Source organism: Rutidosis leptorrhynchoides, chromosome 6 (assembly GCF_046630445.1).
Source record: "Rutidosis leptorrhynchoides isolate AG116_Rl617_1_P2 chromosome 6, CSIRO_AGI_Rlap_v1, whole genome shotgun sequence".
Classification (NCBI taxonomy): Eukaryota; Viridiplantae; Streptophyta; class Magnoliopsida; order Asterales; family Asteraceae; genus Rutidosis; species Rutidosis leptorrhynchoides.
Window position 1 is genome coordinate 65350257 of NC_092338.1, and position 19869 is coordinate 65370125.

Below are 19869 nucleotides of genomic sequence, written 5' to 3' on the forward strand. Positions count from 1 at the left end.
GATTCAGATAGAGATTGCGTTATAAGAAAACACATTTTAGAAAAAATCAGGTTGAGACATGTTTTTTAAAACGTATTATTATAACAATACAAAATATGTTTAGAAAACGCAATTACAAACACATCCTTGATGAATTCTGTTTTTTAACCTACACCCTTAATGAATTGGTATTTTCTTTTTTTGTGACAGTTTTAAACAATTTTCGTTGCAATAGTTTTAAGCAAATAGTCGATTAGTTCTACATTATACTTTACGTGGTAAATAGAATTCACCATTCAATCAATTAATTGGTATTTTCTTACTTATGATATCACAATATCAAATCGAATCAAATATAATACTAATTACTTGGAATTATATTAAATGATGTTAATAATCACCCATTTTAATAAAAGATTCGTATTCCTCAATTTGAACTTTACAAACATTACCAATTCACAAATGAAATCCGAAAATGATACGGAGGAGAAAATAGGGAAGAAGAAGATACAATAATTGAATAAAGTAATTAAATAAATCTAAATCTTAATTAAAAAAAATTAATAACTATAATTGTGTAGATCGAGAAGGTGGAGCATATCGTGTAGAAAAACTACGAGGCAACAAATCATCATCTTCATGAACATCACCATCATTAAAATTAAGAGCATAACTTTGTGGATCATATTGAAACTGTGTATTCGCATTCGATCTATTTTTCGGTTTTTTACTAAACTTTCTAATAAAGTTTTTCCATTTTGGTCCTGCAACAATCTCTGAATACTGTTTTAAACTCTTTGCTCTTTTCATGATCCACGTGTCTTGATTAATCAGATCACCACCACCATTTGGTTGATGATATAAAAACCCTGCTGTTTCTCCATCGCGAGACGTGTCGAAACAGCAAAAGAGACGAAAACAGCCGTTGGAGGATGTTGTTTCGTCGTCGTAGGTAGCTTCGTTATCGTTTTCCATAATAATTGGAGTTGTGTATGATGTGGTGTTGTTTAAGGTTTGTAGTTCTTGTTGTTTAGACATTTTGTTGGTTTTGGTTGTTTTGGAGTTGAAAGTTATGAAAATATGAAGATGAATGTCAAAAATGTTGTGTGTGTGTTTTTTATATTGTGGAAATGCGTGTGGATTTTGTGTGTGGCAAAAATGAAAAATGAGAGGATAACTATGAAAAATAAAAGGAGAGGAAGTGGGTATGAAGGTCAGATGAAATAAAAGAGAAATTGGACTTAATTTGTTTATTTTGTTTTCTAGAAATTAAATGTCAAAATTTTTAATATGATTGCGATTGATTTGATTTCGAGTTATGCAAGCGTGTGGTAATAGAGTATATTTATTTATTATTAATAAATAAAATTATAAACTTTGGTATAAATACGATTAGCACACGGTAATGTGAATTTAACGAGTTATGAGATCACATTATCTTATAAAGACAAACATATAAAGTTAATTCGACAAAAGGAGGTCATAGGAATAATTCGACGGCCCTTCGTTATCTCAAGGACGAAGTGTCAACAACCTACGAATCAAGGTGTGTTTGGTGAGAAGTTTTTTTTAAAGACAAACGCAGACGATCAATATTATTTTTTACACGAGTGTGTATACTCCGAAAATCAAGATTGCGCACACCCATGATGCATAACTAAAGCCCAACCAAAAGCAAAGATTTACAAGGCAAAAATATGCTGTATAACTTGGCTTGATTCACCATGCAAACCAATGAAATGAATGTAATATTAATCTGCTAAAGAAAGTTTCGATAGTTATATTTATTTTTTCTTTTCACGGTTCTTATCTAAATTATTTGACACTTAGTACAGTCAACCAGTTTTGCACTTACCCCACTGGTAATTCCATTCAAAAAACCATATTTAACTCGATTCTAATTCATTTGTGATTAATTAATGGTGTTACGTTCACTGGAGGGAGTAAAAACAGTTGCCAAATAAAGGCAACATTTACTAGGTAACGAAATCAAAATTTTATAAGTTTTTCAGCATCAGCATAAGATTTTCATGCTTATCCAAACAAACCAAGCAGCATTTGTTTGGTTCAGCTCACATACACGATTGTAAACTGCAAGCTACCAAATAGATAACAAAAAAATTAACATAACCTCCACATGAATCCTCAATCTCAATACATGCAATGCAAGTACATATTCTATACCGATTCTCAAATGCAAACCCACATTCAAGTAGCCAACATAATGATGAGCAATAATATTGGTTTGTGAAAACGAGTGCGGTGAGGACTAAAAGGTGCATCCGAACAAAAGGCAAATAGCAACTTTTTTCTATTTTAACAAACAAATTCTATTATCTCAACTTTGCAGAGATATACCATTGATTAATACCCAATAAAAAAGAAAGTCTACACTGTATTTTTTTTACCCAAAGGGCCTAAGAAGTTACTAACATGCTTGTACTTTTGGTGGAACTTTTGAGGTGATGGTGCGTAACTGGTTGGCTATTTCCGTAAAGCTTGGTCGCTCTATTGGCTCTGCTGACCAACACCTCTCCATCAAACATCTCCATTCAGGATCACATGAATCTGGCACTGGTGGTCTAAGTGTGTTGCTCACAATTCCACCTGTCAATCGATCAAAGTGAGAAATACTATAAGCATCTACATATAGATACACCTATTTATATGTATAATAATGTGGGAATTACCAATTATAGCCCCGTAATGCAAGTCTGCGTATGGTTCGTCTCCGGTAAGAAGTTCCCACATGACAATGCCGAATGAAAATACATCAACCTATATTGTTTTTTTATAGAGAAAAGTAAAAGTAACAATTAAGAACCAATAATTATAATTATTAATAAATATATGACACGGTAGCTCAAGAGAGAGATTTGCGTAAACCTTTTCGGAAACAAGGCTACTGCTACCATTTAGGAGTTCAGGTGCCATCCATGGAAGTGTTCCACGCACACCACCTGAGATTAGTGTTTGACGTTTTACCTTTGATAACCCCAAGTCTCCAACCTGATAAAAACATTACACGAGAAACCATGAGTGATAACTGAAAACCAAAATACCAAACCCTGAACGAGATTACCAAAAGTACCTTTTTAATACCGACTTCCTATCGGGGTTTACATTTTATTGGCCATTTCAAGTTGGTGGTCACCAACTGTATCAATTTTATATGAACCAATCTTCTTAGTCAGTTGGGTAAAAAAAGATACATTTTTCACAAAAGCCAGGTAAAGGTAAAATTCAACAAATAAAGATGCATCGAATGTTTTAACCAAAAAAAAAAAAAACAAAACTATGTAATCTAGCATTAATCAGTAACTGTGAAACTTTTATTGTACTTATGAAACTACATAAAAAGTTTAAGAAGGTTTTCTGTTTCAGAAAAATCAGTTCCACATAGACAACTTAGTAAATGATTAACCATTAATCAATACAACTGTGAAGGATGTCCAACAGTTGTAAGTGCACAAAATATTCAGGAAACTCCTAATAAGCAACAAACTAGTCTAACCCGTCCGGAAAAAAAAAAAAAAAGAATATTACCCTATGCACAATGTATCCAAATCACTCGAACAATAAGCAACTTCCCCAAAGTGTTGATTATTATTCTTTTCTTACAGATTATATTTCCAGAATGTATCTGACATTTTCGTACAAAAAAAAGTTTCATTTGTAATGACAAACAAGTACATCAGTTTAAAAAGGGAATCACTCTAACTTCTCAAGTACTATTATATGATAGAAACAACAATACAACAACAACAACAACAACAATACCCAATACCACATGAGTGGTTTATGGGGGAGGTAATATGTAGATAATCATTCCCCTATCCGAGAATAAAAATAAGTCATTTTTCCACCCAGAGTGAAACACTCTCAAGAGTAAAGAAACTCATCCCTCTCTTTATTCGACGGATAAAGAGATTGCTTCCGAGAGGACCTCCGGCCTTTAAGTAGGAAAAAGGTTTTTTTTTTTTTTTAAATAATAATAATAATAATAATAATAATAATAATAATAATAATAATAATAATAATAATAATAATAATAATAATAATAATAATAATAATAATAATAATAATAATAATAATAATAATAATAATAATAATAATAATAATAATAATAATAATAATAATAATAATAATAATAATAATAATAATAATAATAATAATAATAATAATAATAATAATAATAATAATAATAATAATAATAATAATAATAATAATAATAATAATAATAATAATAATAATAATAATAATAATAATAATAATAATAATAATAATAATAATAATAATAATAATAATAATAATAATAATAATAATAATAATAATAATAATAATAATAATAATAATAATAATAATAATAATAATAATAATAATAATAATAATAATAATAATAATAATAATAATAATAATAATAATAATAATAATAATAATAATAATAATAATAGACGCCATGAAAATGGTAGAATCAAATTTCCATGGGTTTTAAATCCTGCCTGGAATTTAATTTAGGCTCTAAGAGTCAGTCAAGTCGCCATCAAATCTGTACACTACTGCAAGGTAAATGTACTATCCAATAAAACACCTTAAAAAGTGTATGACTACTATCACTCCGCATGTCAAATTATTCTAATACATAAAGTTACTGCAATGATTAAGATAAAACTAAATTTCCATATAATAGGCATATAGTAAGATAGCTACAAAGTAAACCACGAGGGTGGTGGCCTAGTGGTGAAGGCTTGGTCTCTACAGGTGAAAATACCTAAAGGTCCCAAGTTCGAATCCTATTAGCAAAAGATATACCAAATTTATGGCCACAAAGGTTGACCCACGATTACTCTAGTCTATGCGCAAAGCGGGAGGTTGCCCGGGGATTAGTCGGGTCGCAAAGCGGCCCAGACACCAAGGTTAATAGGGAAAAAAGATAGCTACAAAGTACCACGAACCTTGCATATGGGGCGATGTGGATCACGGAGATTGACAAGTAAGTTATCACTTTTCAGATCAAAGTGTACGATGTTTTTTCCATGAAGGTATTCCATACCGAAGGCAACATCCATAGCAATCAACAGACGTTTCCGCTTATCAAGATTCCTGATAATAATCGCCCAAATATAACAATCTTCAACATAATGATTACCTTATACAGCATCTTTTTTTCACAATTACTTTTTCAACACAATGATAAACTTGGATAAAAGTAGTTCAAGATATGTTACCTCTCATTTTTTTGCAAAGCTGTTCTTAATGAGCCATTTACCATGAACTCTGTTACAGTAGCAACTGAGCCACCAGGACCATCGAGTACAACCCCATAAAAAGCCACAACATTTGGATGATGAAGATCTGCAAGCTTGATTGCTTCATTCCAAAAGTCCTCCCTCTTTAAAAACAACAAAATCAGTACACTGTGTGTTGGAAAAAAACAAACATAATGCATGATGTGAACATGAACACGAACCATGCGTTCTTGTTCTGAAGCTTTCCCGGCAAAACATCTATCATTTATGCGTTTGATTGCAACATCAGATCCTCTCCATTTCCCATGGTAAACAGTTCCAAATGTACCAGAACCTAGTTCACGAAGCTCTTCAAGATCAATGTTCTTAATTATCTACAAAACAAAGTGAGAACGAATCATTAGCTACTAGCACAGTGAACACGAAAATCAGATCATGATCAATTATCTACCTGCAAACGACCAAGGCCATCTGAAGCTGGAAACCCAAGATTTGCTTTTTCTGGGACTTTTGTTTTTGTATCCTGCATAAACAAAGACGGATTATGCAAGAAGTATTAGACCAACATTTGATGATAGAAAGAACTATAAAAGTTTGATGGCAAATTCAACCCATTTACTAATAGATTGATAAATATTGGTTATAATTTATATTTAACATGTAAGATAGGTAAGATCTGTAGTGACGGCGATTAGGACATGGCCATAAGGGCCTTAATGACAAAATTAATACTCCCTCCGTCTCATAATTAGTGTCATGCTTTGACTTTTCAGCGTCATGCTTTCTCAACTTTGACCCCAAATATCTTTATTCTTTATTTGTGTTATATAAGAGTTGATGAAACTCATACCAATATAAAGTACATTTAAAACCCAATTCACACAAATGGTTTTTATGAAATATTATATAACTCAAACAAATATATATAAAGTCAAAGTTGAGAAAAAAAAAACTTTGAAAAGTCAAAACATGACACTTATTATGGGACGGAGGGACTTCGATTCATTATATGGGTCAAACACATATTTAATGCTAATAACCACTTGAATCAATTTGTATTATTAGTGAAATAATGATAACAAGAAATAATGTTTCTAAAAATCCTCCATAGTTATATAAAAACATGAAACAAAGTGCAAAATTTACTGTTTTGACATGTTAACCAACCTGTACGTCTTTCTACCTCTAGCAAAAATCTAACAAGTGACATCCCTATTAAACAATAAAAGGGTGACATCAACGAACCTCAACTTCAGTTCCTCGCGACACATCAGCATTAATATTACGAGCTTCACTACTTTGGCTGGCTTCCGAGCCAGGTATATTTGAGTCAAGATCAGAGGGAGTTGATGAATGAAGAACAGAAGCAGCCACACCTTCAGCAACCGCTTGAAGTTCTTGTTTGATCAATTCCTCTGCTGAACCTATAACCATGATTACATCAATCCATAAAAGTAAAGATATATTATCCATCTGAAATAAAAAAATGGGTAAAAAGGTATAAAAAAAAAAAAAAAAAAAAAAAACACTAGGAGACAGACCTTTGTCAGAATGACCATGTTCCACACCAAAATTCAACTCCAAATTAGCACTTGGCTGGTCAATTAGCGAGTTACCTGTAGGCGATTCTTCTTTTTCACCAACACCTTCCTTTTTCGCCATAAGTTTGTTGGGCTGAGGTGGCGGAAAATGTGAATCACTTCCCAACATCCAAGGATCCTGGTTGCTAAAGAGTGAGTTTACACCATCCTGGGTTTCCTTAACCCCAGTAAATGGAATAAGAGTGTCTATTAGCACAGTTTCTGCTCCACTCTTCGGCTCAAACTGAGACGAGTATACATTCCATTCAGTAATTGGTTTATTTCCCCCAGTCACACGAGCTGAATCAACACCATAAAAGGCCGGACTTGGGTCAGTACCACCCAAATTGTTCACATTATAAGACTCTGTTGACTGAATTCCATGCAATTGTGGAGCTTCGGGGGAAATGTAATTTGTATCAAGAACAATCTGGGATTTATCAAAATTGATGGGTCTATTTTCCAATATGTCATCTCGTGGATTTTCAGCATACCTGATCTGTTCATTGTTGACAAGAACATCTTGAGGACTCATCTGTAGATTATGATATGTGAAGCCAGAGTCAACATTTTCTTCTTTAGTAACAACTAGAGGAATATTATTAGTAGGGTTGTACTCCCTTGGGGATTCATGAACCGGAGTGTTTGGAGTTGGTGAAGGACCACCAACAGGATTCAAATCATTACTGACCCCAGTCTCCTGTTTTGTTTGATACTGAACCGGTACAACAGACTGTTGAACTGGTTCATGACTACATTGAGGAACTTGATGAACCAATGTACCATAAGGGGTTGATACGATTGTACGATCACTTGCACGAACCCTGTTACTTTGCATCATTCTCCTAGCGTCCTCCACTCTAAGACTCTGGTAAGCTGGATTTACATCAGACACAGCTGATTTAGGACTTCCTTTAAGTTCTTGTGCAACAGTGTCTGAATGTGCATGAGGCAATGCTTTTTGACACATAATACAACCATCAAATCTAGGCACTGGCTCAGGGTATATCATCTGTTGAGTGGGTACCCTGGCCTCAGAAAAAGTCACCTGTTCATGGGCCTGGGCCTGGGCCTGGGCCTGGCCCTGAACCTGATTCCAACCGTAAGGTCCAGTCATTACAGGAGGAGATATCTGAGTTTGAACTTGAACTTGAGGTTGGTAACTTGTGTAGGTTTGATCAGTAGAAAGATGAACAGATCTTTCTGGGAAATGTTCCATACGAACCTCTTGTTGCTGCACGTACTGAGGAGCCAGAGTTTGCACAGGAGCGGGACCCGGAGCCGCAACAGCAACCGGAACTGGTACAGGAACAGGATTTGGCCTGAAATGTGATGAAGGAGTAATATACTGAGGTGGGCCAACTCCAATTCCAACTAAATTGTCATGAACTTGTGGTTGTGCATAGAGTGAGCCAATGCTGCTCATAATCTGAGATTGGTACCCCAATTGTGTTGGTTGAACCTGAATGTACTCTGTACGGCTAAATGTCCCACTGCGTGGATCAACATAAGTCGAGACATAAGGTTGTCCTGGCGGACCTGGCGGTGGAACGGTGCCAACTGGCGGCTGCAATTCATACCTAAACTGTTGTGGTGGTTGTTGTTGTACCTGAACGGGAATCGTTCTTTCCAATATTTCCACCTCATGATCAGATTGACGGGGTGAAGCTGGAACAGTAACAGATTTACCACCATGAACAGTGGCGGCAGAACTGCCGCCAGGAGAAAACACATTACCAGATGATGCACCAATCACCTGAATTTGCTCATTTGTTACATTATCAACACCGCCTTCAGTCCCACTCAATTCAGAATTTTGTGTAGAAGAAGCACTTGCAATACTCCCTTTCCTGCCTATACCACCAAAACTATCCCCTAATCCATTCACCGCCTCCACATATTTCTGTCCACTTTCTTGTAAATCCTTAAACTGAATAACACTCGATGAATCAACGTCTGTAAACAAAAAGACTCTCAATTTACCTGAACCATCAGACCTTTCGAGTAACTTATCATATTCATCCATCATATTCTCTAAATCATCCGGTCTCGAAACAGTTACAAGTGCATCAAGATCCTCACCAGGTAACTGATACTTAATAACAACGTTTCGTCCATACGAATCAAACATCTTTTGAATCAACTCATTAAATCCCACATCTCTTCTAACACTAATAATCCTAGTATCCCCACCAACATATCTAAGCATCCCATCACTAGGTCTAGGCAATATCTTTCCACCATAACTACACAAAAACTTAACTTTCCTCCCTGAAAACGAATCTTCCGTACCCTCATCACTAGCATGATCAGATGCGTTACTACCACCCGCACTAACCAATCCTGAATTCACATCATAACTGCGTGGTGCTAAACTAGCATTATTATTATTATTATTAAAACTATTATTGCTGTTATTATCATATCCATAAGTAGCAGGTACTAAACCTACACCAGCAGCTGTTACAGGCGGTGGCATACGTGGCAACCAATTAGCGACCGATGGAACTACATTACCATAACTCAAACCGACATAACCTGAACCGGTATCAGGAACAGCCGGAGCGGTTGCTGGATAATAAACCGGAATTGTTCCAGGGCTACACGTGGCTACTTCACGTGGTAAGGGATTGGAATTGGGTAGGTTTACAGGTGCAACAATGTGTGATTCATCAGCAATTGTTCTAGCTATATGAATTGGGCGTAAACTATTATTAGGTAACGCATTTTGATCATACGCCATCTTATGTTTATTCTAAAAATTGAAAATATGAATAAGATAGAATTTAATCAACCAGTACGTATAATATATACGATAATAAATATGATAAATTCACCTGTATCGAATAACCTAGGGTTTGCACAATGACAGTGGATGTGATAATTGTATCAACATGAAATTGAGTAAAACATAAACCCTAGAAAATACGAAGTACGGAGTAATAGAATTGAATTTAAATTAAAAAAAAAAAAAATAGGAAAAACAAAATTGAGAGAGCGGGGTTTAAGTATGTGAGTCGGTGAAGAGTTACCAAAAATTGACAGGCGTCCCCTGCGATGATGCCAGATATCGTTGTTTCTATGTTTTTTTATTTTTTCATTGATTGATCGAATTCTTTGTGTCACGGTATGAGGCAAGGCCGTAAGGTTATAAAGGTAAATTGTGATCTCAAAAGACCAAAAAATTGGGTTATTTGTGATCGCTAGATTTTGTGAATTAACTATTAAAAGTTGGAGAGACTTTTAAGGGATAACACCACCCTTTATCATAACGGTCCGTGAGATACTGACTGTGCGCCATATTACTACTTACTTTTCATCACTAACCAACCACTAAACTGCTCCAACCACTAAACTGCTAATATCCATGATGTATCCATCACTTGATCCCACCTCTATTTTTTTATATTAAACTTTTATATTTTTAACTTATATATGTTGGTGATTTTAGTGTTATCAACAATCATTTTAGTTAATTGGGATTTACTAGAAAGCAAATGCTTATCGCATTAAGCTCAATGACGAGTTTGGAGAGTGCGGAGTGCACGCTCGTTCGGGTTAATTCGATAAGGCCTTGAAAATTACATCATTCTTAGAAAATATAACCATGAATGGTTACATCATTTCATGAAAAGTGATGTTATTTTCATAAAGGTGTCAATGAAGAGTTGCACACTTTCATTGAAAAGTTGTGTCCTTTCATTGCACCTTTCCATTTTCTATATAAATGGGACTTTGCTTTCATTATACAAATAAGAAAAATCGCATTCTCACTAATACTATAATTTGATCTCTTCTTGCCTAGAGACAAATTGCGTTCTTGTCTTATCCCAATTAAGATTTCGTGTAACCCGAGGCAAGTAGGGTCGAAATACTTAATTAGGAAAGTGTTTCACGATTCAAGAATCAATCCGGGATTATCATTTACAACCCTTATTTCTAACAAACTAATTAAGTATTTTCAAGATAATCATGGATGACGAATCGGTGAAGAACGTGACATGAAAGCAATAGAGTATTTCAAGATGATAAAGTTTTGATTTTACGTGATCTTACAAAGAGGAAAAGATGGCCGTACGTTGGTGTCTTTGTGTACAGCGAGTAAAAGGAATAAATAATCATTGGGATAAGTTTGTGGATATCTTAAAACTTGATGAAGATTTAAATGGTGTAACAACCAATGAATATTTGAAAATATGTTTTATGGACAAATCATCTCGGAAACACGTTTTATGGAAATATAATCGTCGAGTTCACGTGTTTGATTTTACTTCAAGTAACCGACATCCAATGTGAGTAACAATTTCTTTAGTCATGATTTGTTAATCAAAAATCTATATTATTATATAGGTTGGTTTCATAGGCATGATTGTTATATTTTGTTCACCGTTAAATTAAATTCAAATACAAGAACTCACAAGATGGCAGTTATCTTATGGTTAGCGATTTCTTGTTGTTTGTTATTATGAGTTATGGGTTAATTGTTAAACGTTGTGACTGTTAGTAAGTCGTACAATGGCATAGTCGTTAACAATCGGTAGACTTTTTGATGGTTAGTAATAAAAGGTAATAAATGTCTTAACCATTGAAAAAGATACAATGGTTGACTTGTATTATGTAATATGTATACGTATGCATATATGTATATACGTTTGTATGATTGTAAAGTGGCTATATGTTTGTATGATTGTAAAGTGGCTGATTCGGGTGGTCATGTTGAGATATTGACACGACGCCATAGGAATTTGAAGAGGCCATCGTTTACATGGTACACCCATGTATGATTAGTATGGAATTACGTTTCCATGTTGTTTAATTGTCTACCAATATATGTAAGCTATTGAACCAAAATTATATTTTCGTAATTGGTAAGATATGTCCACAAATCATTTAATGATATATCAAAATGGTGCAAGTTAGTGAAACGAATATATTTTGATATGGAACAAGGATTAGATATTGCTTAATTGTTTCTAATTACCGGGTTGCTTTGGAGAGTGGTGGTATGATGTATGTGATGACATCAATTGACCAATAAAGCATATGTATTGGAGAGAATAAGCAAAGTCTATTGTGATGTGACTTAAGTATTTTAATACTTGTAGAAGTCAACCATGGGTTATGATTTAGTTCATAATGGTGATCCTATGGCATATTAAAATGTGTTAAGTTTACTATTGATCACTAAGATGATACATCTACAAGTTGTTGTATTTTAAACTTGGTATAGATGTGGTGTCTTGGATCAAAAGATGGATGTTGAAACTATTGACGTTATAAACTACTTGTCATTACTTCTTGGTTCTAGAAATGGACTGACTAAGGTATGTTTATAATTATAATCTCATCATCTAATGTAATGGTAATAATTGTGTGCATAAGGATAATGGGGATACATTATCAAGGGTGTACAAATTATGGGTTTACATTGGTGAGTTATGGAAAGTGGGCATGTGAATGACTGATCAATCAGTTAACTTTGAGTACACGCGTGTTTCTTATGGTAAAATAAGAATTTGATAATTCCTTGGATAAAAGGGTTGGAAAGTGAAATTGATTGAAGTCATAATGAATAAGATTAAAAGTTTATGGAGATCCGTGGTTATGGAATGTTCTATGACTAAGGCATATAGTTAAATGTACTAGGAAAAGTGATAATGCTAAAAACGAACATATATTTCATAGCATTATTCCTCAAGAAAGACAAGCTTTTAGTTGCAATTGTTCTATTTACAAGTGATATTCGTTTAAATAATAAAAGGTGAAGACAAAAGACAGATTCGACGATTTGAAGACGCAAACGACCAAAAAGCTCAAAAGAACAAAAGACAATCAAAAAGGTTCCAATTATTGATAAGAAACGTCTCGAAATCACAAGAGTACAAGATTCAAAACGCAAAGTACAAGATATTAAATTATACGCGAGGACGTTCGAAAATCCGGAACCGGGACCAGAGTCAACTCTTAACACTCGACGCAACGGACTAAAAATTACAAGTTAACTATGTATATAAATATAATATAATATATAATTAATTATATTAATTATATATATATTATATATATATATTATTAAAACCGTCGGCAGCCAGAAACTCCAAGGGTGTGAAATGAAAATACCTCTCCGCGACTCGCGGAGTTTGAAGGGCTTTTTGCCGCGAGTCGCGGAGCCCCAAAATTCATTTCTGGCTATAAAGCCAACCGAATTCTGATCGAATTTATCATCTTTTTTCTCTTCCTCTTCATACGTAAATATATTTATATTTATAATTTATATTTTAATTTTAATTATAATTCTAATAATAAGGGTATGTTAGCGAATGTTGTAAGGGTGTAAGTCGAAATTCTGTCCGTGTAACGCTACGCTATTTTTAATCATTGTAAGTTATGTTCAACCTTTTTATATTAATGTCTCGTAGCTAAGTTATTATTATGCTTGTTTAAAACGAAGTAATCATGATGTTGGGCTAATTACTAAAATTGGGTAATTGGGCTTTGTACCATAATTGGGGTTTGGACAAAAGAACGACACTTGTGGAAACTAGGCTATGGGCTATTAATGGGCTTTATATTTGTTTAACTAAATGAAAGTTTGTTAATGTTAATATAAAGATTTACAATTGGGCGTCCCTATAATTTACCATATACACTCGATCGGACACGATGGGCGGGGTATTTATATGTACGAATAATCGTTCATTTAACCGGACACGGGAATGGATTAATAGCCACTAGAATAATTAAAACAGGGGTGAAATTACATTCAAGGGTAATTGGTGTAATTGTTAACAAAGTAGTAAAACCTTGGTTTACACGCAGTCGATAACCTGGTGTATTCATTAAACAAAGTATTAAAACCTTGTTACAATTCGAATCCCCAATTAGTTGGAATATTTATCTTCGGGTATAATAATAATTTGACAAGGACACTTGCAATTTATATTTATGACTGATGGACTGTTATGGACAAAAACCAGACGGACATATTGAATAATCCAGGACAAAGGACAATTAACCCAAGGGCATAAAACTAAAATCAACACGTCAAACATCATGATTACGGAAGTTTAAATAAGCATAATTCTTTTATATCATATTTTATTTCCTTTATTGTATATTTAATTGCACTTCTAATTATCGCAATTTTATTTATTGTTATTTCATTTTATCGCACTTTTAATTATCGTACTTTTTAATTATCGCAATTTAATTTTTATCGCATTTTTATTATTCGCAATTTCATTATCGTTATTTACTTTACGCTTTAATTTAAAGTCTTGTATTTATTTTATATTTTACATTAGGTTTTAACTGCGACTAAAGTTTTAAAATCGACAAACCGGTCATTAAACGGTAAAAACCCCTCTTTATAATAATAATATTACTTATATATATATTTGTATTTTTATAAAAGTAAACTAATATAGCATTGAGCTTTGCTTAAAGATCTCCCTGTGGAACGAACCGGACTTACTAAAAACTACACTACTGTACGATTAGGTACACTGCCTATAAGTGTTGTAGCAAGGTTTAAGTATATCCATTCTATAAATAAATAAATATCTTGTGTAAAATTGTATCGTATTTAATAGTATTTTCTGCTAAAATTTAATAGTATTTTATACCCCTCTGCTTTGACATCAAGTATTTTTGGCGCCGCTGCCGGGGACCTATCTTAAAAACCGGAAGCGCAACGCTAATATAAAAAAAAAAAAAAAAGATTTTTATTTACTTTTATTAAAAGTCGTTTTTGTAAAAATTACGTTTTAAATATTCGAAAAATATAAAAAGAAAAACAAAAATATAAGTATTTTTAGGATTTTGTTAAATATTTAAGTTTTATAAGTTTCTTTATCTTTATTTTAATTTATAAAAATATAAATTTTATTAAAAATCGTTTATTTAAATTAAAAACAGAAAACAGAAAAATAAATAAAAATAAAAAAAGAAAAACGCGTAAAAAGTACTACCTGTCAACAGAATTCCTGAACCCCGCGACTCGCGGGGTTTTCCTCTTTATTTACCGCAACTCGCGGAGGGCCTCTGACACTCGGACAAAACCCTAATCACGGGTTTTAATTTATTATTATTATTATTAATTACTTAATTATTATTATTATTATTAATTTTAGTTTTATTTTTACTTTTTACTTTATATTTATGTATTTTGTTTAATTAGTTTTATTAAAATTGTAAAATTAGTAGTTTTATTAAATAAATAATATAAAAATAATATTTTTATAAAAATTGTACTTTTTACAACTTTTTGTATATTTTTATATTTTGTACCTTTTTAATCGTTGTAGCGTAACTTTTGTATTTTTTAGCTCATAATTAATTTTAAACTTAGTTTTTGCCATAGTTATTTTTACTTCTAGAATTTTTAGGCTTTGCCGTAAAATCCCTTAAGTGCTTATTCCTTAGACTAAGTTTTAGGTGCTTTAGAATTTTACGACGCCGTATTTCGCACTACTTTCTTATTTTTATTTTTCGACGCCTATTTTTCGACCTTTTATTTTTCGACATTTTTCGACGCGCAATCTATTTCTTTCTTATTTCTCGCCATTCTAGTTTTTAGGACTTAGAATTTTATTCTACTTCTTATCTAAATTTCTTAAAATTACGAAAATTTATTTTAAGTGGTTAAATTGATAGACATCAAAATTTTCTGGTTCGTAGTAATAGTTGGATTTGTACGTGGACCGGGTTATTGGAGCCAAACAGTCCTCAATTATATTGAGACCAAACGAATCCTGCCCCTCTGCTGCATCTTTTGGCTATTCGAAACGTGGGCAAAATCAGAAAAGTCTATTGATTGGATAACTTATTATAATTTTTCTTTCCTTTTAAAAACTAATAGGATATTCTGTGAATGCACCGAGCAAGACGTTCATCACCTTTTGTACGTTCACCACCTGTAACTAGATCAAGACATCGTTTAACAAATATAACCGCCGTTGATTTTTCTTTAGAATCGTCATCCAGTCAACCAAGTACTTCAGTTCAAATTTCCGATAATCCAGTTTTTGAAACAGACCTCACAATTAAGAATCCAGAAAATATTCAGGAACGGTTCATAGATCCTGAACCATTAAACTTTCCTCCGGAACCACCAATCATTCAAACAGAGATTGTTGAGGAACGAACTATTAAATCATAATCATCTAGTGATACCGATTCAACAAATTCAATTATGGAGAATCTGGAACCTTTAAGTATGGAAGACCGAATGAGAGCTAAACGCACTGGCCAAGGTCACGCAATTACTCATCCAGACATTAATGCGCCAGATTATGAAATCAAAGGACAAATTTTACACATGGTGACTAATCAATGCCAATTTAGTGGTGCGCCGAAGGAAGATCCAAATGAACATCTACGTACCTTTAATAGGATCTGCACACTATTTAAAATCCGAGAAGTGGAGGATGAACAGATATATCTCATGTTATTTCCCTGGACTTTAAAGGGAGAAGCCAAAGATTGGTTGGAATCGTTACCTGAAGGGGCGATCGATACATGGGACGTTTTAATTGACAAATTTCTTAAACAATTTTTTCCTGCATCTAAAGCCGTAAGACTTCAAGCAGAAATTGTTACGTTCACACAAAAGCCAAATGAAACTCTATATGAGGCGTGGACAAGATATGGAAAGTTGTTAAGAGGATGTCCGCAACATGGTTTAGACACCTGTCAAATAGTACAAATATTTTACCAAGGATGCGACATCACTACAAGGAAAGACATAGATATAGCAGCTGGTGGTTCTATTATGAAGAAAACCGAAACTGATGCTTACAAAATTATTGATAATACTGCTTCTCACTCACATGAGTGGCACCAAGAAAAAGATATCATTAGATCATCTAAAGCAGCTAGAGCCGATTCTAGCCATGACTTAGATTCCATTTCCGCAAAGATAGATGCTTTCGAGAGACGAATGGAAAAGATGACTAAAGATATTCATGCTATACGAATTAGTTGTGAGCAGTGTGGAGGACCACATTTGACAAAAGATTGTCTCAGTATTGAATTAACAATGGAACAAAGAGAGAATATTTCATACATAAACCAAAGGCCTGGAAATAATTATCAAAATAATTATCAACCGCCAAGACCGATTTACAATCAAAACCAGAATTATAACCGAAATATTCCATACAATAACCAACAAGGTCCTAGCAATCAACAAGTATCCAATAATACTTACAATCAGCAAAGACCGAATTTTCAAAACAAACCACCACAACAAACCGATGATAAAAAGCCGAATTTAGAAGATATGATGACGAAGCTAGTTGAAACTCAAACGCAGTTTTTCACATCTCAAAAACAAACCAATGAACAAAATGCTCAAGCATTTAGAAATCAACAAGCTTCTATTCAAAATCTGGAACAAGAAGTAAGTAACCTAGCAAGGTTAATAGGTGAAAGAAAACCGGGAAGTCTACCAAGTGATACAAACGCTAACCCCCGGAATGAAACAGCTAAAGCTATTACCACAAGAAGTGGTACAACACTTAAACCACCTGAAATACCTGTAACTTCTGATGAAACTATTCCTACTACACAAGAACCACAACCTGATCAAGATAAGGAAAAAGAACCGGTAGTTGAAAAGGTTAATGAAGATAACACAGTTAAGGATAAACCTTATGTTAAACCATACCAACCACCACTTCCTTACCCGAGTAAAATGAAGAAAGAAAAACTTGAAGCCGAGCAATCCAAATTCTTGGATATGTTTAAACAGATAAATGTAAATCTTCCTTTCATTGATGTGATTTCAGGAATGCCAAGGTATGCTAAATTCTTGAAAGATCTGATCACGAATAGAAAGAAAATGGAAGAACTCTCGGCTGTTACTATGAATGCTAATTGTTCAGCAGTGCTGTTGAATAAGATACCAGAAAAACTATCTGATCCAGGAAGTTTCACAATTCCATGTTTTCTGGGTAGTCTTAGTTCAATAGAAGCATTAGCAGACTTAGGTGCTAGTATAAATCTAATGCCGTATTCACTATACGCTAAACTAGACCTTGGAGAATTGAAACCAACCAGAATAAGCATACAACTAGCTGATAGATCAATAAAATATCCTAGAGGGATAATGGAGAACATGCTAGTTAAAGTTGGTACTTTAGTATTTCCAGTAGATTTTGTTGTTTTGGACATGGAAGAAGATTCTCAAGTTCCTCTCATATTAGGAAGACCATTCTTAAACACGGCTAAAGCAATGATAGACGTGTTCGGTAAGAAACTGACCCTAAGTATAGAGGATGAGAGTGTTACCTTTTCAGTTGATAGAGCAATGCAACAACTACAATCTGCAGATGATACATGTTATTATATTAAAACTATAGATGCACATGCAGAATTATTAGAAGAATTTCCAGAATTACAAGGAACAGGAGAATGTTCTTTAGGAGAAGGTAATGAACCAATTGATGAAGCTGAAATGTTAGCTACACTTATAGCTAATGGATATGAACCAACAACAGAAGAAATTCAAATGCTAAAAGAAGAAGACAGATATCGATATAAATCATCGATAGAAGAACCTCCGAAATTAGAGTTAAAGCCACTTCCAAACCATTTGGAATACGCTTATTTACATGGTGAATCTGAATTACCTGTAATAATATCGTCTTCTCTTACTGAAAATGAGAAATCACAACTCATTTCTGTGTTGAAAGCTCATAAACCAGCCATTGCATGGAAGATTCATGATATTAAAGGAATAAGTCCTTCGTATTGCACACATAAAATCCTTATGGAAGAAGGTCATAAAACGTATGTGCAACGCCAACGAAGACTAAATCCTAATATGCAAGATGTAGTTAAGAAAGAGATTATTAAGCTGCTGGATGCAGGTTTGATATATCCAATTTCTGATAGTCCATGGGTAAGCCCAGTTCAATGCGTGCCTAAGAAGGGTGGCATGACTGTCATTACAAATGAGAAAAATGAGCTTATTCCTACTAGGACTGTAACAGGATGGCGTGTATGTATTGATTATAGAAAATTAAATGACGCCACCAGAAAAGATCACTTTCCCTTACCTTTCATAGATCAAATGTTGGAAAGATTAGCCGGAAATAGTTACTATTGTTTTCTAGATGGATTTTCCGGATATTTTCAAATTCCAATAGCACCCGAAGATCAAGAGAAAACCACATTCACGTGCCCTTATGGTACTTTTGCTTACAAACGCATGCCATTTGGACTTTGTAACGCCCCTGCAACCTTTCAAAGGTGCATGATGGCGATTTTTCATGACATGATAGAAGAATGCATGGAAGTATTCATGGATGACTTTTCAGTCTTCGGTGATACATTTAAATCATGTCTAGTTAATCTGGAACGAATGCTAATTAGATGCGAAAAATCAAATCTAGTGCTTAATTGGGAGAAATGCCATTTTATGGTTAAAGAAGGCATCGTTCTTGGACATAAAATTTCAAAAGAAGGAATTGAAGTGGATAGAGCTAAAGTAGATATAATTGCTAAACTTCCACATCCCACCAATGTTAGAGGAGTTAGGAGTTTTCTAGGGCATGCCGGTTTTTACCGACGTTTTATAAAAGATTTTTCTAAAATTGCCACTCCTATGAATAAACTCCTAGAAAAGGATGCGCCATTCATCTTTTCAGATGAATGTATCAAATCTTTTAATATTCTTAAAGAAAAACTCACTAATGCACCGATCATGATAACACCAAATTGGAATCTACCATTTGAACTAATGTGCGATGCAAGTGATTTTGCAATGGGAGCCGTTTTAGGACAAAGGATTGAAAAACGATTTCAACCTATATATTATGCTAGTAAGACATTACAAGGAGCACAAACGAACTATACAACTACTGAAAAAGAACTCCTTGCTATTGTCTTTGCATTTGACAAATTTCGATCATATCTCGTTCTAGCAAAAACGGTGGTCTATACCGACCATTCTGCTCTTAGATACCTATTTTCAAAACAAGATGCTAAACCAAGATTAATCCGTTGGATCTTACTCTTACAAGAGTTTGATATTGAAATCCGAGATAAAAAAGGAG

The 19869-nt window shown here is 33.7% G+C and overlaps 2 protein-coding genes across 2 annotated transcripts; both read right to left on the reverse strand.

Moving 5' to 3' along the window:
• Window positions 1-546: 546 nt before the first annotated feature.
• On the reverse strand, window positions 547-1017 carry LOC139853707 (uncharacterized). Its single transcript, XM_071843074.1, has one exon. The coding sequence runs from the start codon at window positions 1015-1017 to the stop codon at window positions 547-549; it is 471 nt and encodes a 156-aa protein (XP_071699175.1).
• Window positions 1018-2139: 1122 nt separating this feature from the next.
• Window positions 2140-9885, reverse strand: LOC139851444 (uncharacterized). The gene is made up of 10 exons (XM_071840481.1): window positions 9841-9885; window positions 6770-9563; window positions 6474-6652; window positions 5680-5751; window positions 5450-5602; window positions 5208-5371; window positions 4935-5082; window positions 2866-2988; window positions 2670-2757; window positions 2140-2586 (listed from the first exon to the last, which is right to left on the reverse strand). The coding sequence occupies exons 2-10, from the start codon at window positions 9549-9551 to the stop codon at window positions 2408-2410; spliced, it is 3888 nt and encodes a 1295-aa protein (XP_071696582.1). The 5' UTR covers window positions 9552-9563; window positions 9841-9885; the 3' UTR covers window positions 2140-2407.
• Window positions 9886-19869: the final 9984 nt, after the last annotated feature.